The sequence below is a fragment of the Heterodontus francisci genome, chromosome 38 (assembly GCF_036365525.1).
Source record: "Heterodontus francisci isolate sHetFra1 chromosome 38, sHetFra1.hap1, whole genome shotgun sequence".
Taxonomy (NCBI): Eukaryota; Metazoa; Chordata; class Chondrichthyes; order Heterodontiformes; family Heterodontidae; genus Heterodontus; species Heterodontus francisci.
The window spans coordinates 34494875-34519571 of record NC_090408.1 but is presented as its reverse complement, the minus strand read 5'-3'; the positions used below and the strand labels follow the sequence as shown (position 1 = coordinate 34519571).

At 46.6% G+C, this 24697-nt stretch overlaps 1 protein-coding gene and 1 pseudogene across 4 annotated transcripts in view; one reads left to right on the top strand and one right to left on the bottom strand.

Moving 5' to 3' along the window:
* The window catches only part of LOC137352525 (lactadherin-like), a 78917-nt gene that overhangs the window by 6383 nt on the left and 47837 nt on the right, over positions 1–24697 (bottom strand). For all 4 annotated transcript variants that reach the window (XM_068018074.1, XM_068018075.1, XM_068018076.1 and 1 more), the window contains 4 exons: positions 14687–14800; positions 11866–12047; positions 8770–8925; positions 7616–7760 (listed from right to left, as the gene is read on the bottom strand). In XM_068018074.1, coding sequence (XP_067874175.1) covers positions 7616–7760; positions 8770–8925; positions 11866–12047; positions 14687–14800 — 597 coding nt within the window. The remainder of the gene's footprint in view (positions 1–7615; positions 7761–8769; positions 8926–11865; positions 12048–14686; positions 14801–24697) is intronic.
* LOC137352638 (U2 spliceosomal RNA) lies at positions 15589–15696 on the top strand (annotated as a pseudogene).

Sequence of the window (24697 nt, the reverse complement as noted above, 5' to 3'; positions counted from 1 at the left end):
ATGAATTTCGCGCTCGGCATGACGTTGAGCTCTTCTTCCGTCGCCTCCGCCTCCGGGCTCACTTCTTCGACCAGGAGTCCTCCCCCCGACCAGCAGACCCATTCACCCGCCTCCAGCATTCTCCCTCTACCTGGACCCCTCACCCTGGCCTCTTACCCGCTCTTGATCTCTTCATTGAAAACTGTCGGCGAGACATTGGTCGTCTCAATTTCTCTGCCCCCCTCACTCACTCTAACCTGTCCCCCTCTGAACTTGAGGCACTCCGTTCTCTCAGGTCTAACCCCGACATGGTCATCAAAACTGCAGACAAGGGTGGTGCTGTTGTTGTATGGCGTACCGACCTCTACATCTCCTCAGGAGATCTTCCCTCTACAGCTTCCAACCTCATAGTCCCGCAACCCCGGACAGCCCGCTTCTACCTCCTTCCCAAAATCCACAAACGGGACTGTCCCGGCAGACCCATTGTGTCAGCCTGCTCCTGCCCAACTGAACTTATTTCTTCCTATCTAGACTCTATCTTTTCTCCACTGGTCCAGTCTCTTCCCACCTACATCCGTGACTCTTCTGACGCCCTACGTCATTTTGACAATTTCCAGTTTCCTGGTCCCAACCGCCTCCTCTTCACTATGGACGTCCAATCGCTCTACACCTCCATCCCCCACCAGGATGGTTTGAGGGCTCTCCGCTTCTTCCTGGAACAGAGGCCCAACCAGTCCCCATCCACCAACACCCTCCTCCGCCTGGCTGAACTTGTTCTCACATTGAACAACTTCTCCTTCAACTCCATGCATTTCCTTCAAGTAAAAGGTGTCGCTATGGGTACCCGCATGGGTCCTAGTTATGCCTGTCTTTTTGTGGGATATGTCGAGCATTCTTTGTTCCAGTCCTACTCAGGCCCCCTCCCCCAACTCTTTTTCCGGTACATTGATGACTGTATCGGTGCCGTTTCCTGCTCCCGCCCCGAACTAGAAAACTTTATCAACTTTGCTTCCAATTTCCACCCTTCTCTCACCTTTACATGGTCCATCTCTGACACTTCCCTTCCCTTCCTCGACTTCTCTGTCTCCATCTCTGGGGATAGGTTGTCTACCAATATCCATTATAAGCCCACTGACTCCCACAGCTACCTCGACTACACTTCTTCACACCCTACCTCCTGTAAGGACTCCATTCCATTCTCCCAGTTTCTCCGTCTCCGACGCATCTGCTCTGATGATGCTACCTTCCATGACGGTGCTTCTGATATGACCTCCGTTTTCCTCAACCGAGGATTTCCCCCCACTGTGGTTGACAGGGCCCTCAACCGTGTCCGACCCATTCCCCGCACCTCTACCCTCACCCCTTCCCCTCCCTCCCAGAACCGTGACAGGGTTCCCCTTGTCCTCACTTTTCATCCCACCAGCCTCCATATCCAAAGGATCATCCTCCGCCATTTTCGCCACCTCCAGCGCGATGCCACTACCAGTCGCATCTTCCCCTCCCTTCCCCTGTCAGCATTCCGAAGGGATCGTTCCCTCCGCGACACCCTGGTCCACTCCTCCATTACCCCCACCACCTCGTCCCCGTCCCAGGGCACCTTCCCTTGCAATCGCAGGAGGTGTAATAGCTGCCCATTTACCTCCTCTCTCCTCACTATCCCAGGCCCCAAACACTCCTTTCAGGTGAAGCAGCGATTTACTTGTACTTCTTTCAATGTAGTATACTGTATTCGCTGCTCACAGTGTGGTCTCCTCTACATTGGGGAGACCAAGCGCAGACTGGGTGACCGCTTTGCGGAACATCTCCGCTCAGTCCGCAAGCAGGACCCTGAGCTTCCGGTTGCTTGCCATTTCAACACTCCCCCCTGCTCTCATGCTCACATCTCTGTCCTGGGATTGCTGCAGTGTTCCAGTGAACATCAACGCAAGCTCAAGGAACAGCATCTCATCTACCGATTAGGCACACTACAGCCTGCCGGACTGAACATTGAGTTCAATAATTTCAGAGCATGACAGCCCCCCACTTTACTTTCATTTTTAGTCATTTTTAGTTATTTTTTCTTCCTTTTTTTTTGCATTCCTTTTTACATTTTTTACAATCTATTTTTGCATTTATTTCATTTCATCTTAGTTTGTTCAGTTTGCTTACCCACTGTTTTTTTCAGGTTGTTTTTCTTCAGGTTTGCACTTGCTGATGTTCAATATTCAGTATATTCACACCTAATCTGTACTAATGCTTTGTCTTTCAACACACCATTAACATATTGTTTGCCTTTGCTCTGTGACCTTTTGGTCAGCTATGTGGCCTGGTCCAATCTGCACCTTCTCCTTTGTTATCTCTTGTCCAACCCCCACCTCACTTGTTTATAATCTGTGACTTTTCTAATATTTGTCAGTTCCGAAGAAGGGTCACTGACCCGAAACGTTAACTCTGCTTCTCTTTCCACAGATGCTGCCAGACCTGCTGAGTGAATCCAGCATTTCTTGTTTTTGTCTGGGACTTTCCAAGTCTGTTTGCCTCAACCACGCATTGACCTGACCAGGTCAGCCAGTAGCTAAGCTCTTCATTATTTTGATGTTTAAAAAAAAAGCACCCTTACAGAACTTTCTAATTAGGCAATATCCAACTAAGATGCCCTGCAGGGCTTGGACATGTCATGCAAACACACTCAAGAAACTTAGAGTCTTTCCAGCTATGGTTCACTCCTCATAGTCTCTCACCCTTTCTCTCCTGAAGTTGCTGACTGACTCCAGATATATATTGTCACAAGTGTAGCCAGGCAAATAAACCATGCTAACTGAGACATACAGATCAGGAAGGTTTCAGATCTGATACCTGAGTTACCAGTCTCAACTGAGAGTGGATGGCAGGTTGTGGGGGTGAAAGGGTCATACAGCACTGAAACAAGCCCTTCAGCCCACCAAGTCTGTGCCAACCATCAACCACCCATTTATACTAATCCTACATTAACCCCATATTTCCTACCACATCCCCACAATTTTCTGACCACCTACCTACACTAGGGGCAATTTACAATGGCCAATTTACCTATCAACCTGCAAGTCTTTGGCTGTGGGAGGAAACCCAGAGCACCTGGCGGAAACCCACACAGTCACAGGGAGAACTTACAAACTCTGCACAGGCAGGACCCAGAACTGAACCCAGGTCGCTGGAGCTGTGAGGCTGCAGTGCTAACCACTGCGCCACTGTAAGAGAATTGGAGGAAAATATAGCATCTATGTCTCCTATTAGCATTTGGCACAAAATTAGTCAACGGGAAAGCCAATAATTACATCAAAAATACAAATTTTAACCAACAAACTCCAACACAGTACTTCACCTCATTAGCCACAAGCAGTGCAGCTCTAATCATCACTAAACATCACGAGCAGAATCAGATCCAAAGTAGCAGACATACTCACACAAGGACACTGGGAGTTTGGCTCATATTGAACAATGAAATATTCCATTGTTTTATGAGAATAAACATTCACAAAACTGAATGCAAAGAAAGTACCATTTTCTGGCTAAATGTATTTTCAGCATATTGCATAGCAATATGAGGCTGATCAAACTACAGCTCATTCAAATCACCTTTTATCTGACACATGTTATGTGTCAGGCCAACAGAACTAAGGAATAAAGGTCCATTTCATCTATTAGCAGTTTCCCACAGATGAATATCGTAATTAACCACCTTAAAAGTGCTGCATTGTGTCCCTGCATCTGTCCTGCAATCACTGAACAAGTCAACTTTTTATCATGTGAGATTACAGGTTATTCGCTGGCGTTTTAGGGATCACCTTTCATGATTCCGGCCGATTTCTTTTGGAAAAAAAAGACCAGTGTTCCTGATAACAACTAAATGAACCAGAAAATTGTAGGATATAGACTTGGTTTGATATTTCCACACAGAACGAATGCCTGATCTTTGTCTGGTTGTCAAAGTGTGAGGTACAAGTGAGGGAATCTCCTCAGATGAAACAAAAAACGCACGGTCAAAAGGCATGTAAATGCTGAACGCTACCTTGGAGTTCCTCTGCTGCAGTTTAGTAAACAGTATTTGGAAAAGTTTCAGCAATTGATTTCTAGTTGTTTGGAGAATGGTGAATGGACACAAAGAGGAACCTTTAGAGCTGGAAGCAAAGTTATAAATCGATAAAGCTAGTTTGATTCATGGGATGAAGTGGTTGGCTTATGAGGAAAGTTGAAACATATAAGATTCTGAGAGGGCTTGACAGGGTAGATGCTGAGAGGATGTTTCCCCTCATGGGGGAATCTAGTACTAGGGAGCACAGTTTTAAATTAAGGGGTTTCCCATTTAAGACAAAGATGAGGAGTAAGTTCTTCTCTCAGAGGGTCATTAATCTTTAGAATTTTCTTCCCCAGAGAGCAACAGAGGCTGGATCATTGAATATATTCAAGGCTGAGCTGGACAGATTTTTGATATAAGGGAGTAGAGGGTTATGAGGGGCAGGCAGGAAAGTGGAGGTCAGGCCCCACCAGATCAGCAATGAATTATTATTGAATGGTGGAGCAGGCTCGAGGGGCCAAATGGCCTCCTATTTCTTACGTTCTTGTTGGGTTAGCTCATCCCTAGTAGATCGTGGGCACAACAAGTGATTTCAGGCTACTGAATGCGATTCATTGATGCTTACTGGATAGTGTGTCTGTATGAACAATTGGTGAGGAGACGCACGACCTCAGCTATCATTGCCCCCATGTTTGAACAGCCTGGTAATACTCACTGTTCAGGATTACATTTGAAGAATGGCCTCTAGGCTGAGATGCCTGAGGGTGACTGGTGGTTGTGGATGGAACCCCATCCCAGCAAAGAATCAGCACCTTCAGGAAAAAGGTGAAAATATTGTGATGAGGAGGACAAGACTCACAGTAATTGATGGAGGGGGAAAGTCAAGGATCACAGTGCTTGCTTGCTAAAGCTCTCTCCAATATGCTATTTTTTTCTGTTTGCCTGCCAGTTACTCCAAGTACCTTATGTCAAATGAGCTGTTTCCAATTAGTAACCTAACACTCACTGTCAATAAGGATGTCAGTGATAGTGTATAAACAGATTGGCAAACTTCCTCTGCCCTCCCATCCATCTCACTGCCTCCAGTAATGGGATATCCCATCCTTACTGTCATGTGGCAGGTTTTGAGCAACTGGGAAAGGACAAATAAATGGCATTAATACTTGTGAGGAGATAACATCTTATCAGACTTTACTTCGAAATGTGGTGACTTTTGTTATGTCAGAAAACACAACACCCAATCTGCACCAGCAATGAGATGAATGGCTAATCAATCTATTTTTTTTTTATGGCATTTGAGGGAGCAAAGATGGCCCGGACATTGAGAGAACAGGAACATGGGGACAGGAAGATAGGCCTGATATAATTCTTATCTGAAGGTCGACACCACTGATAGTACAGCACGCTCTACATACCGTGTTGGACAGTCAGCCTACGTTATGCACACAAGCCCTAGTGTGGAGCTTGAACACTAACATCACATTCTGTATCCAGAAGCAGAAGTGTTAGCAACTCTTTGCACCTTTAGTTTTCTGAGCCAAACTTATTGGCCTTTATAGCCACTCCAGGCACTGCTCCACAAACCACTGACCACCTCCAGGCGCTTACCCATTGTCTCTCGAGACAAGGAGGCCAAAGAAGAAGAAGATAAAGATAAGGACAGACTGATGATCAAATACTTCATCATGGTCCTTGTGCTGGGGACAGGGCAAGATGTCCAGGTATTTGAGTAATGGAGAGGAGAGGAAAGTTGAATATTCTGGAGTTGTGTTTGATTGTCTTTAGGAATAAGGGAGTAGTTATACAGAACTTTCCTTCAGGAGATTAAATGGATGGAGTAGAGTCCACATTGGGGTAGTTTGTACATATCTGTGCTGCAGTCAACAGTTCACCTACCTAGGCTCAACTATCATCAGTAACCTGTCTCTCGATGCAGAAATCAACAAGCGCATGAGAAAGGTGTCCGCTGCTATGTCCAGACTGGCCAAGAGGGTGTGGGAAAATGGCGCAGTGACACGGAACACAAAAGTCCAAGTGTATCAAACCTGTGTCCTCAATACCTTGCTCTACAGCAGCGAGGCCTGGACAACGTATGTCAGCCAAGTGCGAAGTCTCAACTCATTCCATCTTCGCTGCCTCCAGAGAATCCTTGGCATCAGGTGGCAGGACCGTATCTCCAACACAGAAGTCCTCGAGGTGGCCAACATCCCCAGCATATACACCCTACTGAGCCAGCGATGCTTGAGATGGCTTGGCCTTGTGAGCCGCATGGAAGATGGCAGGATCCCCAAGGACACATTGTATAGCAAGCTTGTCACTGGTTTCAGACCCATCGGTCGTCCATGTCTCCGCTTTAAAGACATCTGCAAACGTGAGATGAAGTCCTGTGACATTGACCACAAGTCGTGGGAGACAGTTGCCAGTGATCACCAGAGCTGGTAGACAGCCATAAAGACGGGGCCAAAGAGTGGCGAGTCGAAGAGACTTAGCAGTTGGCAGGAAAAAAGACAGAAGCACAAGGGGAGAGCCAACTGTGTAACAGCCCCGACAACCAATTTTATCTGCAGCGCCTGTGGAAGAGTCTGTCACTCTAGAATTGGCCTTTATAGACACTCCAGGCGCTGCTTCACAAACCACTGACCACCTCTAGGCACTTACCCATTGTCTCTCGAGACAAGGAGGTCAAAGAAAGAAAGTGCTGCAGTAAGCCTGATGGGAGGAATGGTCTATTCTCATTGTGGGCTTTCTCTTATTTGCATGAACAGCTGGGACAATAAAATCAGTGCCCTAGACACTATTAAAAACACTCAGGAGCAATTTCAAATCTTGGGTTAACTATCCCAACAATCTCACACTAACCAACAATGTTACTCTAATAAGGAGAAAGTGTTTCCAGTGGCAGAAGGGTTGGCAATCAGAGGACACAGATTTAATGTGATTGCCAAAAGAACCAGAGTCGACATGAGGAAAGATTTTTTACACAGTGAGTTGTTGTGATCTAGAATGCACTGCCTGAAAGGGCGGTGGAAGCAGATTCAATAGTAACTTTCAAAAGGGAATTGGATAAATACTTGAAGGGGGAAAACTGAATGGCTATGAGGAAAGAGCAGGGGAGTGAGACTAGTTGGATAGCTCTACCAAAGAGCTGGCACAGATGTGCTGGGACCAATGGTCTCCTTCTGTGCTGTACCATTCTTCAAGCTAACAATCTCACTCTAACTATGTCACACTGAGCAGCAATGTAATTCTAACCAACAATCTCATGCTATTCACATCCTGCGTTCTCTGAGTAAATGCCACTTCTTATATTAACGTACAGGATGTTTATTCCCCTTGCCCGAAACAAAAACAACAACTCAGATTTATATAGTGCTTTAACATAGTAAGAAGTCCCAAGACGTTTCACAGGAGCGTTATCAAACAAAATTTCCTCATTAAAGCTGTTTCCTGCATTGATGCAACAACAGCTGGGTAATAATGGGGATACTTTCTATTACCCCACTTCCCCAAATGTTTTTTGGCAGGAGATGTTCCACCCTCAGCATCAAGTCCCAGAACTGTCAATTTTCATCGCACCTCAACCATTCCCAATCAAAGATTTACCATTCAATTCACAGCCAATCAGCTCCATGCGCAACGTGCAGGCTCTTTGACACACCACTGGAATAAGGCGGATGTATTGGGCAGTGACGGGTGGGTCAATTAGGTTACTCTTCTGTTCATTATTATTGTGGTTTCCTGTAAATAACTGTGGGAATGAGAAAAGACAGAAATCCCAGTCAATCAAAATGGCAATGATAAATTCCCAAATCATGAAAATACAAAATCTAATTGGGGAAAGGCTCCTACATCTGTGTGCCAGGGAGGACTACAGTAAGGCACAGTGAGATTTTTGGTGTTATTTCGCACCACCCCAAAGTCTCCCCTCCTCTGACTCCCCACTGGGGTAGGGTTCCACAGGCAATGGCTGCCCTGTCTTACCTCACCTGAGTACCCATTCTTTGAATGTTAGCTTAGACAGCGAATGCTGGCAGGCATTATGACCATGGACAGCATTACAGCTATGCTTGACCCCACCTTTAACCAATGTCCAAATGATCATTGAGTAGTGACTAGGAGGTTTCACCATTCTAGCCCAGCAACACCGAAGCAAATTGTAGAATCCCCTAGCGCCAGACCACAGAGATCAGCAACTAAACCTGGGTGTTTCCTCACTAGACTGGCTCAATAAAAGAAGTAAAGAATTTGCATTCAAATTGCATGTTTCACAACATCAGGATCTCCCAAAGCACTTTTTGAAGTGTTGTAATGTGGGAAATGTGACAGTCAATTTGCGCACAGCAAGCTCCTAAAAACACAAATGAGATAATGACCAGATAATCTGTTTTAGTGATGGTAGTTGTGGGATAAATGTTGCCCAGGATAACTCCTCTGTTCTTCTTCGAAATAATGCTATGGGATCTTATACATTCTCCTGAAAAGCCAGAAAGGGCCTCGGTTTAACGAATCATGTGAAAGACCACAGAGGGCAGCATTATTACCAAGTGGACCAACAGACAAGAAACAACATTTCCCTTTATAGCATTTAGGGTATTTGACTACATATTGGGACTCTATATGGATGAGATCAAGTGACTGGCTTTCATCTGAACTTATCTGAAATTTTGTGATATATATCCTTAGTTACCCAAAGCCCTGCCCATTCAGGCCTTTTAAGAAAACTTCATTAACAAAGATCCCTGTAATTTGCACTTTACCTTTTCTTTACTTTTCTCACTGTCTTTGAAGGTGATGAAGTTTACTCCATCAAAGCTGTAAGCAATTTTAAACACTTTGATGTATTCCGGAGACCCCACTGCCAATGCACCCTGTGTGATGACCCCAGTAATTCGCATCTTTCTCAGCAAATTCACCTGCAAAACAAGAATGTAACCTTTCACAAGAACGAAGAAACATCTTCCTTCAAAACAGGTAATTGCATTGGAGCTTGACATTTTAATTCAGAAGTTACAGGCCCAAATACAGTCTCCCCTCCACCCTTTCAAGATGTGAAAGTGGTAGATTCTCCCCCTCAGGTGAGGGGGGTTGGAGATTGGAAGTCTCCAGGGGGGTTGGGTGGGGGGGGAACTGGAGGCCTCATGGGAAAGGTCAGGGGTTGGGGGGATGGGCGCTGTCCGATCACAGGGGTTGCTCAGACAGGCACGCTGGATCCAGGAGCTAGGTGTAAAGGCGTTCACCTCCTGGATCCAGCAAATCCTCAGCTGGATGTAGTTGCTGGGTTTCCCAACCAGAAAACTCAACCGTCCGTGGTTGAAGTTGAAAAGCTGAATGACAAATTACCACATTTAAAGTCCCAACCTGCCTCCTTCCAGTTCTGATGAAAAATCATAGGCCTGAGACATTGGGGTGAAATTTAATCCCCCAAAATGGGCAGGTTGGGGGGGTGGGGGTCAGGTGACACGTTAAAATTTTTTAAATCTCAAACTGATGCCATCCTGCCTCCAACCCGCCCACGTCTGGGTATAACAGAGGCGGGACAAGGGTGGACAGCCGAACTACTCCCAGGAAGCAGGCTGGCCATTTAAATATTTTAATGAGACTGGCAACCTCAGATTTATCCTGTTTGATAGGTTTAACCCAGGCCTTGAGAAACCCAGCAGTTCAAGAGAGGCAAAAGGGAAGGTAAGTGCCGATTGTGCTTATGGGCCAGGAGGAACAGAAGTGCTTCCTTCCGCACTTTCTTAGATTGGAAACTCTGCCACCCCATCAGACCCTTCCCCACATAAAGACCCTCCAATCAGGGATCGGACCCCCATCCCAGGATTGGGGGTTGGAGTCCCTCATGCTTCCACTAGCAAATGTAGTCTTCCTACCTGGGGCTGTGGCCTGCGCCAGAGTGCTCCCTGCCTGACTGGAAGCCAAGCCTGTCAATCAGGCTGACATAGGAACATAGGAAGATAGGAACAGGGGTAGGCCACTCAACCCCTCGAGCCTGTCCCGCCATTCAATAAGATCATGGCTGATCCGCGGCCGAACTCCATATACCTGCCTTTGGCCCATAACCTTTAATATCTTTGCTTAACAAAAATCTATCTATCTTAGATTTAAAATTAAGAACCGTTCTAGCTTCAACTGCTGTTTGTGGGAGAGAGTTCCAAACCTCTACCACCCTTTGCGTGAAGAAGTGCTTCCTAACATCTCTCCTGAACGGTCTGGTCCTAATTTGTAGACTATGCCCCCAAGTTTTAGAATCTCCAACCAGTGGAAATAGTTTATCTTTATCTAGCCTGTCTTTTCCTGTTAATATCTTGAAGACTTCAATCAGATCACCCCTTAACCTTCTAAATTCCAGCGAAAACAGGCCTAATTTGTGTAATCTCTCCTCGTAAACCCCTGTATTCCAGGTATCATTCTTGTAAACCTGTGTTGCACTCCCTCCAAGGCCAGTATATCCTTCCTAAGGTGTGGTGCCCAGAACTGCTCACAGTACTCCAAGTGGGGTCTAACCAGGGTTTTGTACAGCTGCAGCATAACCTTGTGTCTTTATACTCCCATCCTCTAGATATAAAGGCTAGCATTCCATTAGCCTTTTTGATTATTTTCTGCACTTGCTTGTGGCATTTTAAAGATCTATGCACCTGAACCCCCAAGTCTCTTTGGACATCCACTGTACTTAACCTCTTCCCATTTAGAAACTACCCTGCTCTATCCTTTTTGGTCCAAAATGGATAACCTCACACTTGCCCGCATTGAAATCCATCTGCCACAGTTTTGCCCACTCACCTAGTCTGTCAATATCTCTTTGCAATTTTATGCTATCATCTAGACTGTCTACAATGCCGCCTAACTTTGTATGATCAGCAAATTTGGATATATGACTTACTATGCCATCATCCAAGTCGTTAATGAATAATGTGAATAATTGAGGCCCCAACACAGATCGCTGCAGGACACCACTAGTTACATCCTGCCAACCAGAGTGCTTACCCATTAAAATGACATCTGAGCAGAGATCCACAACATGCGGGGAAACCCAGACTTCCGGGTTTCCCTTCAGAAGCACCACTCCCCGCCCGCCAACCGCCACACTCATCAATCCTGTACCTTTCAATATTGGAGTCGTTAACTCTATCTCCACAGGTGCTGCCTGACCTGATTGGTGTTTATCAAGCATTTTCTGTTTTAGCAGCAGGGCTGGGAGTAGGTTCAAATGGAGCATAAAGACTGGCATGGACCTGTTGGCTTGAATGGCCAGTTTCTGTGCTGTAAATACAATGTAATACTCAAAGTATGGTGTCACCAGAGCACTATATAGTTTGAAGGTAACTTTCCCGTATCCTACTGTCTGGCGATATAGTCTAGCCTTTTATTGGCTTTATTGGTTGGACATTTTGAGCGTCAAGTCTACAAACATGCGTTGGTCAATTGGAGGGTTTTCCTGTATTCCCATTAGAATCAAAGAATCATGACGGCACAGAAAGAGGCAATTCAACCCATTGGGTCTATGCCGGCTCTCTGTAGAGCAATTCAGTCAGTCCCATTCCCCCCATTCTATCCCCGTAGCCCTGCAAATTTATTTCCCTCTAGTGCCTACTCAATTTCCTTTTGAAATCATTGATCGCCTCTGCTCCCACCATCTTTGTAGGCAGTGAATTCCAGGTCATTACCACTCACTGCATAAAAAAAGTTCTTCCTCACATCCCCTTGAATCTCTTGCCCACAATCTTAAAACTGTGTCCCCTAGACCTGGTACCATCAGCTAATGGGAACAGCTTTTTTTGTCTAGCTTATCTAAACCTGTCATAATCTTGTACACCTCTATCAAAGTGGAAAGATTCTCTTAGACTCAGTACCTGGAACCAGGGATTATGGTCAAATGTTGCCATACTCCAAGCGTTCACAATTCCCTTGTTGTTGAGTCGTGCCAGATCTGGGCGCCAACGTTTCAGGCCCAGAAATCCCAGGTGCACTGAAGAGGCAGTGATCTGGTGGTCATCGATCGCTCCTCCCTCCATCCCTAATGGACTTGCACAGGCTGAAAAAAGGTCAACGGAAACTTGTGAATAACTGAGAGTGAGACTTCTTAAAATTATTGACAAACCCTGGAGGGGCCAAGGATCATGATGCAGCATACCAGCAAGGTTGAAGAGTTGGGCAGAGGAAAGCAGGAAGCAATACTGATTACATGTCACCCGGCCTGGATTTGGAAAGCACGAGGGCGGTAGTCGAAAGGGAAGACTGAGGGAGGGAGGGAAGGAGTGCCGAGGTTCTGGGGAAAGAAATAAGCTGGAGTAGGCGACAATGCGATGAGTCTGGATTTCCTACCTGGGATGTTCATGGTCTGTATTACTCAGAGCCATACTGGGCAAGGGTATACCAATGTCAGCCTTTTCTTTTGCAAGAAAAGAGCTGACTATTACCTGAATTTCCAGACAGAAAGGATAAACAAAGCCAATGCTAACACAGAGTATGTACTAAAGGGCAAGCTAACAGCACAATGCTTGTGAGCTTTTCAGTCTGGTTGCTCTACATTCCAAACGGTCGCAAAGTTAACAACCCATTGTCTCAGTAAACCCACACCTCAATGGCAGGGCAGATTCCATCCTGATTGGACTTCATTCAGAGGGGAAATGTGCAAGTGAATAAGCTGTAGCCACTTACATTTCTTACTGTGTGTGTTGGGTGTGGTTGGTGGAAGGTAGTTCAGAGCCACAATAAATTAGGACAAGGGCTCTGATGCATTGAGCAGTATTTACATCACCACAGCCACTGTCGTGGAAGAATGCTCAAAATATGGCAGAAACTGTAGGCCCCACAAAGCAAAGCTAAGTATAAACCATAAAAGAATTGTTAATGGGGACTTTATGTGCTGTCCTAAGCCTCTCACTTCTCCCCTAGTTGTATGTTTATCGAAAATGTCTCTCCTCTCCTGAAGGCTGGAGCACAGTTCCACAAGTGCCAACTCTCCTCCAGTACCTCAGACAATTCTTCTTGTTGAGAGATGAGCTGCTGAGTGGCAGCAGGCTGATTGGCAATGGAAGGCATAATATCTGAGCTCAATGCTGTCCTCAACTGACATCTAAACATGCGGATGTTTCAGCAGGAGTCAGGCAAAGGAACAGGATCATTTTGGTGCTCAAGATGAGCGATGTCAGGACTGAGGAATTAAACACTTGCCACTTCAGACACCCATTGTCTGCATGGATTAATACCAGGCCAAGTACAATGGAAGCCAGATACAGTGTAAAGCTCTCTCTACTTTGTCCCAACAATGTCTCCCATAATGGAAAATGGGGGGAAATCATAGAGCTCTGTGGAAGGATGAGTTTGATGGGCTAACTTTGTGATATTTACTTGAATACCACTTCAAATATGATCACTAAGTTCACAACCCACCACTGATTAATCATCTTAATCCTGTACTGTACAAGAAAAGAGTTTTTCTGTGTCCTCTTTCTGAGCTGTTTAAGGATTCAGGAGAGCATCCCCTAATGCATCCATTTCTGTTTCTCACACAGGCCATCCCGAGTAAGACTGACAAATTGTAGCAAATGTCTTGTGAACCCAGTCCTATTCTCTGGCTAGTAGATGGAGAGACCATCATCCCTTTTTGTTAGGAATGACGGGTCTAGTCGGACTGTGCTGAATCACCTGTTCGTCACAGAAAAGATTGTACAGAAAAACACCTTTGACTACAAATCCATCAGGCAGCGGTCCGAACGTAACATCCTCGACGCCCTGCGGAAAAAGGGGATGGTGGATCCTGTAGGATGGTTCCCCGAGCAGACTGTCAAACTCATTTGGCAGAATGCCTCATTGCCAGAACTTTCAAGGCGTAGCTTGGCTGGTGGTGAGAAAGGCCCTCCCTGTCAGATCCTTTCTACATGCCCAGAGTGTCACTGCCTCCACATGCTGCCCTCGAGGTAGCTGCGGTGGGGAAGAGACTGTCACTCACCTCCTTCTGGAATGTGCCTTTGCAAAGCAGATCTAGAAAGAGATGCAGTCATTTTTCTTTAGGTTCAATCCAAGCAGCTCCGTAATGCAGGATTCAGTACTCTATAGGCTGTTCCCAGGGATACACATGGAGATAAACATCAACTGCTGCAGGAAGACCATCAATTTGGTAGATGCACTTTGCTCTGCCCAAAACATGCTGGTCTTCCAGTGCAAAGAGCTGTCCACGGCCGAGTGTTGCAGTCTGGCACATTCAAAGATCCAGGACTACGTAGTTAGGGACGCACTAAAGCTTGGGGTAGTCGCTGCAAAGACTCAATGGGGAAAGGCCACTGTGTAAGACTCTCCCGCCATAGCACACTGAGGGGCTGGAAAACATGTAAAAGCCCCTCGGACTGTATACACTAGAGAATGTTTTGGTATGTAGTGCAAATGTACATGGTAAATATAACCGAAAAGGGCAAGTGTAGTGAGGCACCTCATGTACTATATTGAAAGAAACTGAACTGTATTGCACTTTATGAAATGTCCAATTTGAATTGTTTTGTAATTTTTCTTCTACAAATTTTATGCTTAAAATATATTTTTGAAAAAAAGACTGTTTTGTGTGGATTTGAATTCAGGTCCTAGAGATGAAAAGGAAAGCGTCCAACCCACAGCCCCACCCAGTGCCCAACCCAACAGAAAGGGTAAGGGCTGATGAGTAGCACAAACACTCACTGAGCTGGCAGCTTTTCCCTACATATGGAGATGGGCAATTACATGAGTAATGCGCATCTAGATCCACACACTGCCCTCCATTGTTACACGGCTGGGAAGCACAGTCATTGACATCTGGAAAAAAAAAGATTGAGTATTTGTTAATGTTGTTTACCTTATTAAAAATAGCACAAACTGTGATCTTCCACCAGTTCATTCCCTTCACCCGCCACTGGTGACAGAGCCTTTAAATACTCTGTCCCATTATCTGGAATTCCCTCCCTAAACCCCCTCTCAATTTCTCTCTCCAAATGTTTAAGCCTCCTTTAAGCCCATCTTTTCAACCAAGTTTTTGGTCACATTCTCTAACTTTCCCACCATATCCTTTACAATTTACCCTCTGTATAGGCATCAGGTTTTTGGTATTAAAGATACTAAATAGATGCAAGCTGTTATTGTTTTGCTGTTGTTATGGTTGATGATAAGATTAAGGGGGACTGAGATATGGAAATATTTCTTCACTCAAAAGTATATTCAAGACCAGAGGTTGATAAATATTTGGGTATTAAGGGATATAGGATAGTGCAGGAAGGTGAAGTTGATATAGAAGAACAGCCATGATCTTTTTGATTGGTGGAGCAGGTTCAAAGGGCAAAATGGCCTAATCCTGCTCCTATTACTGAAGTACTCAGGCTGATGTTAGGTTATGGTAGCTTCACGGTTCTGTTACTGGACCAGAAAATACAGGTTCAAATCCGACCATAGCAGTTTGAGCAATGGAACTAAGTTTAAATAATCTGGAAATTAAAAAACTGGTACCAGTAAAAGTGACCATGAAGGGTTGGACTGTCATAAAATCCCAACTGGTTCATTAAAGTCCTTTAGGGAAGGAAACCTGCAGTCCTTACCTGTTCTGGTCTATTTTTGATTCTCGGCCTTTTGGCTAAGATCAAGTGTAGTATCTGTTCTTATCAGTGCTTATTTGATTGAGAAGAGACCATGATCATTGCCTTTTGATCTGGGGAAGCTTTGAGTGAAATGGCTATAACCAATTTTCGAGCTTCGGGCCAGGGAGTGCGCAACACCGTTCGGGTGGTCGTGAAGGACAAGGAAGGAGATGCACCGGTCGATCGCACCTTCTTCATCAAGAAAATTCTCTTTGATTGCTGCGGATTTCAAGCGACGGATGTCTTCTGCCTACAGGATTTCCCCAGCAGTGGATACTTCGACGTGACGTTCCGGAACGTGGCGGGATGCATCAAGTTCCTGAAGGCGTTCAAGGAGAAAGGGGACCGGGCTCCACTGTCGATCCTCACAGCGGAGCCGCTCTTCACGCTTCCGTCACAACGGGACCGGGTGGTGACGATTCACCTCTACAACCCCCATGTTCCGGTGGTGGATGTACTCACCTTTCTCGCCAGGTACGTCGAGGTGGCCGGCAGCAGCACTGATGTCAAGGACCCCTTTGGGATCTGGACCAGCAAGCGGCAGGTCAAGGTGACCTTGAAGGTAGATCCCAGTGGAGCCATCATCCACCCTCCCTCCAGCTTCGCTATCGGGGGAAGTCGAGGCTTCTTGGTCTACGCTGGGCAGCCCAGAGTTTGTCGCACCTGTGGCAAATCTGGTCACATGGCAGCCAACTGCAGCACGGTTGTTTGCAAGAACTGCAAGGAGGAAGGCCATCAGACCAAGGACTGTAAGCAGACTAAGTGTTGCAACTTGTGCGGTGCGGCAGGCCATCTCTACAAGACCTGCCCCAAACGTTGTCTCAGCTATGCTCAGGCGGCAAGGTCCAAGGAATGGCCGGGCGAAGGTTCGACGAAGGCGTCCGTTGTTCGAAAGGAGACCAGCAACCTTCTCCGCAGTGAGGAACTTCAACCTGAGAAGGAAGGGGAGGCGGCTGAAACCAACGACCCAGCACCTACCCAGCGCCCGGAAACCCCTCCTCCACAGACAGAATCAATGGAGGAGGAGGCAGCAGATGGACAAACAGGTCAGTGGCAAGTGGTCCAGAGGAAAACCACAAAGAAAAAACATCCCAAAGCCACCACCCAAACCAGTGGCAAGAGGAGGCTTTCTTCTGAATCAGACTGCAACAACTCCTCTTCACTGGACGGGGAAATGCTGGAACGACAGCCCCTTCAAAAGAGGCGGCAGAACTCTGAGATGGATGATCAAGCATCCCAGCCCCCGGACACTGGAAGCTGTGATGGGCCCGGCGTGCCCCAACCCCAATTCCCCACACGTAACGACGTGGCCAACGCATCTCAGCTCCGGGACACCGGGAGCAAAGACACGTCTGGCGCACCTGAGCTCCGGGAGACCGGGAGCTGTGATGTTTTCGAGGAGGAACAGATGGAAGCAGCTGAGGACAACCCAATCCTCTCTGCCTACAAGACCCCCCGATGTCACCCGAGCGGCACAAAACCTGCAGGAAAAATCAGGAGGGGTTTCTGAGCCCAACCAACGTGAAACTGCTTGCGCATACGATGGGTATGCAGGAACATCCCGAAGGGGAAGGACTGGGACTAGCGAGGACAAATGGTATGGGAAGCAACAACTAATTTTTTGTAAAAAATGGGTGTAAGAATTGCTTCCATTAATGTGCGTAGCATTAAATCTACTACGCGATGTGTTTCAACCTTGGATTACCTTGCCAAGGTCAAAGCTGACCTACTGTTTCTGCAGGAGTGTGGAATACCACACCTCAGCACCTACAGGCAGTGGTCGCGATGGTGGTCCCACGGGCCATCGATCTGGTCGGGGGGTAATGACTGCCGTTCCTCCGGCCTGGGTATTCTGCTGCGGGGAGGTAACTTCACCATCTCCGAAGTTAAGGAGGTGGTGGGCGGCCGCCTCCTCGTAGCAGACGTGATGTACAACAACGCTCCGCTCCGGTTGATCAACGTGTACGCCCCGGTACAACGCAGCGAGCGGCTGACCGTCTTCCAGCAGCTCCCACTGCTGCTGGCGACGTCCAGGCCGGTCATCCTAGGCGGTGACTTCAACTGCATCATCGATGCGGCTGGACGATCCGGCAGTGACGACAGAAAACTGGACGCTACGTCCAGATTCCTCATAGAAACAGTTAAGGATGCCAAACTGCACGACGTCTTCAGCAAACCTGCAGACGGAGCGCAGCGCAGATACACATGGTCAAGATCGGACGGGTCTGCCCGTTCCAGGATTGACTTCCTGTTTGTGTCCCGTGCTGTCACGGTCGGATCCACCGACGTCAAGCCGGTGTTCTTCTCCGACCACTGCCTCTTACTGGCCGACTGTCACTTACAGGACGACCAGCGGGTTGGCAGAGGGACGTGGAAGCTCAATGTGACACTGCTGACCCCAGAGAACATTGAGGAACTCAAAAGGGATTACAAAGGTTGGAGGACCGTGAAACCCCTCTTTGAGTCTCCAGTTCACTGGTGGGAAGCGATTAAGGAGAACATCAAGAGGTTCTTCATCCACAAAGGTGTTCAGAAGGCGAGAGAGAGACAGAGGGAACTGTCCCGACTCCAGAAAATTATGCAAAATCTACTCCGGTTGCAGTCAATGGGGGTCGAGGTCAAGGAGGACCTCCAAGAGGTGAAGAGCCAGCAGGCCTCGCTCTTTGCCAAGGAGGCCTCCAAGATCATCTTCCGGTCCAGAGTCCGCTCCATCGAGCAGGATGAGACGTGCTCGCGTTACTTCTTCCAAAAGGTACACAGAGAGAGCTCTGTTATCAGCAGCCTGAAGGAAGAAGATGGCTCGGTAACGTCTTCGCAGTCCGACATACTAAGGATCAGCAAATCCTTTTATGCTGGGCTGTATGACGCGAAGCCCACAGACAGCAGAGCCTCCCAGTCCTTCCTGTCATCTATCACAGAGGTCTTAGATGACAGCAGGAGGGAGGGACTGGACAAGCCGCTAACTCTGGACGAGCTGACAAAGGCCGTCGAGTCTTTCGAGGCGAGTAAAACTCCCGGGAGCGACGGCTTACCGGTCGAGTTGTACTCGGCCCTGTGGGACTGGGTCGGCCCGGACCTGCTGGAAGTATACGAGAGTATGCTCCTGGCCGGTAGCATGTCAGAATCCATGAGGAAAGGCATCATCACCCTCATTTACAAGCAGAAGGGGGAGAGGGTAGAAATCAGAAATTGGCGGCCCATCTCACTGCTTAATGTTGATTACAAGATTCTGTCCAAAGTCATAGCCAGTCGAGTCAAGTCTGCTCTGGAGCTGGTGATTCACCCCGATCAGACCTGTACTGTACCCGGCAGGAAGATCTCTGATAGCCTCGCGCTACTCAGGGATACGATCGCCTACGTACGGGACAGGAGGGTGGACACCTGCCTCATCAGTCTGGACCAGGAGAAGGCTTTTGACAGGATATCGCACACCTACATGATGGACGTGCTTTCCAAAATGGGGTTTGGGGAGGGAATCTGCAATTGGATCCAACTGCTCTACACAAACATCAGTAGCGCAGTGTCAATCAACGGGTGGGAATCTGAAAGTTTCCCGATCAAATCTGGAGTCAGACAGGGCTGTCCTCTGTCCCCGGTCTTGTTTGTTTGCTGTATTGAACCCTTTGCTGAGTCTATTAGGAAGGATGCGAGCATAAGAGGGGTGACAATCCCAGGCAGCGGAGGCACTCAGGTCAAAACCTCCCTGTACATGGATGACGTCGCCGTCTTCTGCTCGGATCCGCTGTCCGTGCGCAGACTGATGAGCATCTGCGACCAGTTCGAACTGGCCTCGGGAGCCAAAGTTAACCACGGCAAGAGCGAGGCCATGTTCTTTGGGAACTGGGCTGACCGATCCTTTGTCCCCTTCACCGTCAGGTCAGATTACCTGAAGGTGCTGGGGATTTGGTTCGGAAGTGCCGGGGCGTGCACCAAAACATGGGAGGAGCGAGTAGCCAAGGTACGACAAAAGTTGGGCATGTGGGGGCAGCGATCTCTCTCCATTGTGGGTAAGAACCTGGTCATCAGGTGCGAGGCGCTCACGTTGTTGCTCTACGTGGCGCAGGTCTGGCCCATACCCCACTCCTGCGCCGTGGCAGTCACCCGAGCCATTTTCCGCTTCGTCTGGGGATCTAAAATGGACCGGGTCCGGAGGGACACGATGTTCAAATCTCTGGACATGGGCGGGAAAAATGTACCCAACGTGGCCCTCATCCTGATGACCACCTTCGTGTGCGGCTGCATCAAGCTATGTGTAGATCCCCAGTACGCAAACTCCAAGTGTCACTACGTGCTGAGGTTCTATCTGTCCCCGGTGTTGCGAAGGATGGGCCTGGTCACATTGCCGCGGAACGCTCCGTGCAGTTGGGCGGCGCCGTACCACCTATCCTTCGTGGAGCAGTTTCTGCGGAAAAACACCTTTGACCACCGGTCCATCAGGCAGTGGTCTGCACGGAATGTCCTCAAGGCCCTACGGGAAAAGGAAACGGTGGATCCTGTCGGATGGTTCCCCGAGCAGACCGTCAAAGTCATTTGGCGGAATGCCTCATCACCAGAACTTTCAAACAAGCACCAAGACGTAGCTTGGCTGGTGGTGAGAAGGGCCCTCCCCGTCAGATCCTTCATGCACACCCGAAGTCTCGCCCCCTCCGCACAGTGCCCCCGCGTTGGCTGTGGTGGGGAAGAGACGGTCGCCCACCTCCTCCTGGAATGTGCCTTTGCAAAGCAGGTGTGGAAAGAGATGCAGTGGTTTTTGTCAAGGTTCATCCCAAGCAGCTCTGTAACACAGGAGTCTGTGCTCTACGGGCTGTTCCCAGGGACGCACACCGAGACAAACATCAACTGCTGCTGGAGGACTATCAATTCGGTGAAAGACGCCCTTTGGTCTGCCCGAAACTTGCTGGTCTTCCAGCGCAAAGAGTTGTCCACCGCCGAATGTTGCAGACTGGCACATTCCAAGGTCCAGGACTACGTGCTGAGGGACGCACTAAAGCTTGGGGCAGCCGCAGCAAAGGCTCAATGGGGAAAGACCACAGTGTAAGGTTCCCCCACCAAGCTAGACTGAGGGGCTGGATCCATGGGAAACCCCTCGAACTGTATCGTTAATATTCTGAATTGCTGTAAATGTAAAACTGTAATTGACATGACAATTGTGAAACGGAAGGGTTGGGAAGAAACTCATGACATTATTGAAAGAAACTGATCTCTTTTGCAATGTTTGTATTTTTTCGTGCTGGTTGGAAACTGTTTGGCAATGTAATTTTTACAGATTTTTATGAATAAAGTATATTTTGGAAATAAAAAAAAAAAAAAAAAAATTTTTGATTCCAGTTCCACACCACCGTGGTTGACACTTAACTGAGAAAGCCACACAATTATATCAAAAACTTGGGCAATTAGGAATGTGCAATAAATTCTGGCCTTGCATACGATGCCCACTTCCAGTAATTAATATTAAGAAATCTACCACAGGTTTGTAACTTTTATTAATAAGAACAAGATTGCAATATTATACAGCCAATCATGATGGCACATTGCAAAGCAACATTCTTACATTAAAGTTTCTGCATGTTTACACTTGGAACAATCTAAACACAGTTCAAAAGCTTTGCAGCATAAATTCACCAAACTCGAGAGCCGCGAAACTATCTTCAGAAGTTGGAGAGGGTGAGACAAGAAAATGAAGAGGGGAAATTGGAGACGGTGGGAAATGGCATTTTACGTTCCATCCCAGTGATTACTAATGATTATATGCCCACATTTTAGGCTAAGGCTGCAACCTTGACTGCTGCCTGTTCCATAGGCCACCCTCAGGATTGCTACACCATTGAGTGATGGAGCACAGGCTTTTCCCTGCGATTCCTCACACAGTAAACTTCAGATTATGTCGCTGTGACCTGTTGCCAAACAAAACGCTAGGCACTTCTCCACAGGATGACAGGAAATAAACTACAGGCCAATTTAACAGTCCAATTGAGAATAAAGTTCTTTTTATATAGGTAAGTACAGATAAGGGGAATTGTTCATCCCATCTAGCCCATGCTTCGACAAATGCTTATGTTACCTCATTGCAAAATGTCATAGAGTGATAGAGTTATACAGCACAGAAACAGGCCCTTCGGCCCATCATGTCTGTGCTGGCCATCAAGCACCAATCTATTCTAATCCCATTTTCCAGCACTTGGCCCGTAGCCTTGTATGCTATGGCATTTCAAGTGCTCATCTAAATATTTCCTAAATGTTGTGAGAGTTCCTGCCTCTACCACCTCTTCAGGCAGTGTGTTCCAGATTCCAACCTGGGTGAAAAGAAATTCCTCAAATCCCCTCTAAACCTCCTGCCCCTTACCTTAAATCTATTTCCCCTGGTTATTGACCCCTCCGCTAAGAGAAAAAGTTTCTTCCTATCTATCCTATCAATGCCCCTCATAATTTTGTACACATCAATCATGTCCCCCCTCAGCCTCTCTGCTCTAAGGAAAACAACCCTAGCCTATCCAGTCTCTCTTCATAGCTGAAATGCTCCAGCACAGGCAACATCCTGGTGAATCTCCTCTGCACCCTCTCCAGTGCAATCACATCCTTCCTATAGTGTGGTGACCAGAACTGTATACAGTACTCCAGCTGTGGCCTAACTATCATTTTATACAGCTCCATCATAACCTCCTTGCTCTTATATTCTATGCCTCGGCTAATAAAGGCCAGTATCCCATATGCCTTCCTAACCACCTTATCTACCTGTGCTGCTGCCTTCAGTGATCTATGGACAAGTACACCAAGGTCCCTCTGTACTTCCTAGGGTCCTACCATCCATTGTATATTCAAAATGTAAATGCTTCTTGAATTTTCCAGAGTTTTTGCCTCCTCTACCATACTCAGAGACCATTCCAGATATCAATCACCCTTTGTTTGAAGAAATACTTCCGATGCTCAATTCTGATTCCGACATTTTACTCGTTTGTACGTATGTCCCATTTGTCCTGAACTCATGATTTACCTTAGAATAGTTCTCAGGATTAAGTTTTTCTATTCCAATTATATCCTTTATAAGATACTTTCTTATTTGCCTACGTTCAAGGCTGAAGAATCCAAGTTTTTGCCGTCTTTCTTCATAACTCAGTCCTCTGACTCCCAGGATTAACCTTGCATCCTTTGCATTGCTTTCAGTTCTGTTTTATTAGGGCATTTTAATGGCAACTGGGATAACCCTACTTCCTAATAGCAATTCCTTGCTGACTTTATCTGGAGAGTAAGAAGCTGAGAGGGAACGATATTGGATCCCAGCTCAGCAACATCCCACAACGAGGCAGGGTGTGAACAGAGGCCAAGAGATAAATAGAGCCATACATCGGCAAGAGCCATAGGTAAAGTAGAGATGGGTGCTGCAAATGGCCCCATTAATACTAGGAATACCACTTCTGTAAATCAGTCTTCAGCATAGAGCTTAATCTCAGTCTCAGGGTTGGGCAGGAAATTACATAAATTACTCTTGCTTAATTCCCTAAATTCCTAGCAAAAGTTAATGTGATTTACAAGTGCTGTAATATCTTCAGAGGCTGCAGACTCACAAAACTCTTGGGATCTTGCAGGAACCTGTTTCTCCTGACATTAATTTTGATTCTATCATTCTCAAATCATTAGCTCTCAATCTCGTTAAATTACTCAATGATCAAATGTCTGAGCTATGAGCTTTCCAGGGAATATTTTAATCATCAAGTACAAGGATTCCTTTGCTCGCACAGGCCTGTTAAAACGAGACTGCTTTGGTCCAAGCCCATGTTGTACCTTGTAATAAGCGGAAACCTCTTTTCCAGTCGTCTCCCTCCCCAGAGTGCTCCATTGTTCTGCAGTAAGTAATGTGTAGGATTAAACCATTGACAGCATCTTTCATAAATTTAAAAGACATGTTGCTCACAAGAGTCCAATTACAAAGGTCTTACTCATGAGTGAAGAAACTTCTGGAATGTGGGATCACCTGTTGCCATGTTATATTGATCCTATTCAACTGCTTTATTGAGAGGAGTGACTGAACCACTTACAGCTGTCCACATTATGGCCTCTATAGAATACAGAGGGGTAGATGTGCAACTGTCTTAGATGAGATTACTGATGTACAGTCATGTTTTTCACTGACTAGCAAATTCAAATTGTTTCTGTTAAGATAGAAAGTAAGAGAGAAAATGAGAAAACTTCTGTCTCACCACAGCATACGTCAAATCCCAAGTTTACAGCTTGGATAATTACCCCAACCTTAGGCGTCTTAGACTAGCTAACTTGAAGTATAGGAGATCAGGCTGCAATAGTGTAACCTCCAATTCATTTTCTTCTTTACCATATCTGTCTCGGAGACGCTGAATAGCACAATTAAGATGAAAAACTCAACCAGCAAAGCTGGTAACACTGGAAAAATACAAAGTGAGGTTTGTATGATACAAAAGAGTGAGACGGATTGCAAACTCATTTAAACAAAAGGATTAGTGATTTTTTTTAAAGAGTGAGACAGGTTAAATGTGTGATTTTCAGATCTGCATGCAGGTATCCAATCTTTCAATACAATCCAGCCCCACCAACCTCCACAACCAACTCATTTGTGTTAACATGCAGGTGAAAAGTTATTGTATTCCAATTAATGCCATGGAATACTTACATCCCATTCATTCTGTCTCTGTGTGGTTTGTTCCAGTTGTATAACAGGATGGAGTCAGAGACCAGAGACAGCGCCCAAAGAATTGACATATAAGTAGTTATTTCATATCAAGTTGCCATGTATTTTTTTCAAAGGGAAATTTTGGCAAAAATAGCTCTACCTTGTACTATACAAGAAACCACTTACTGCCCCTCCCGCTGCCTGTTCCTGTCCAGTCAGGTAGAAAAAGAGCAAAGTAGACACACATCTAGTGAGAGGCCGAGGAAACAGTCAAAAGGCCTAGGCTGTTGACAGCTGCTCAAAAGTCACCCATGGGACATCTGCCTAAAGAGGTGGTAGAGGCAGGAACCATCACAACATTTAAGAAGTATTTAGATGAGCACTTGAAATGCCATAGCATACAAGGCTACGGGTCAAGTGCTGGAAAATGGGATTAGAATAGGT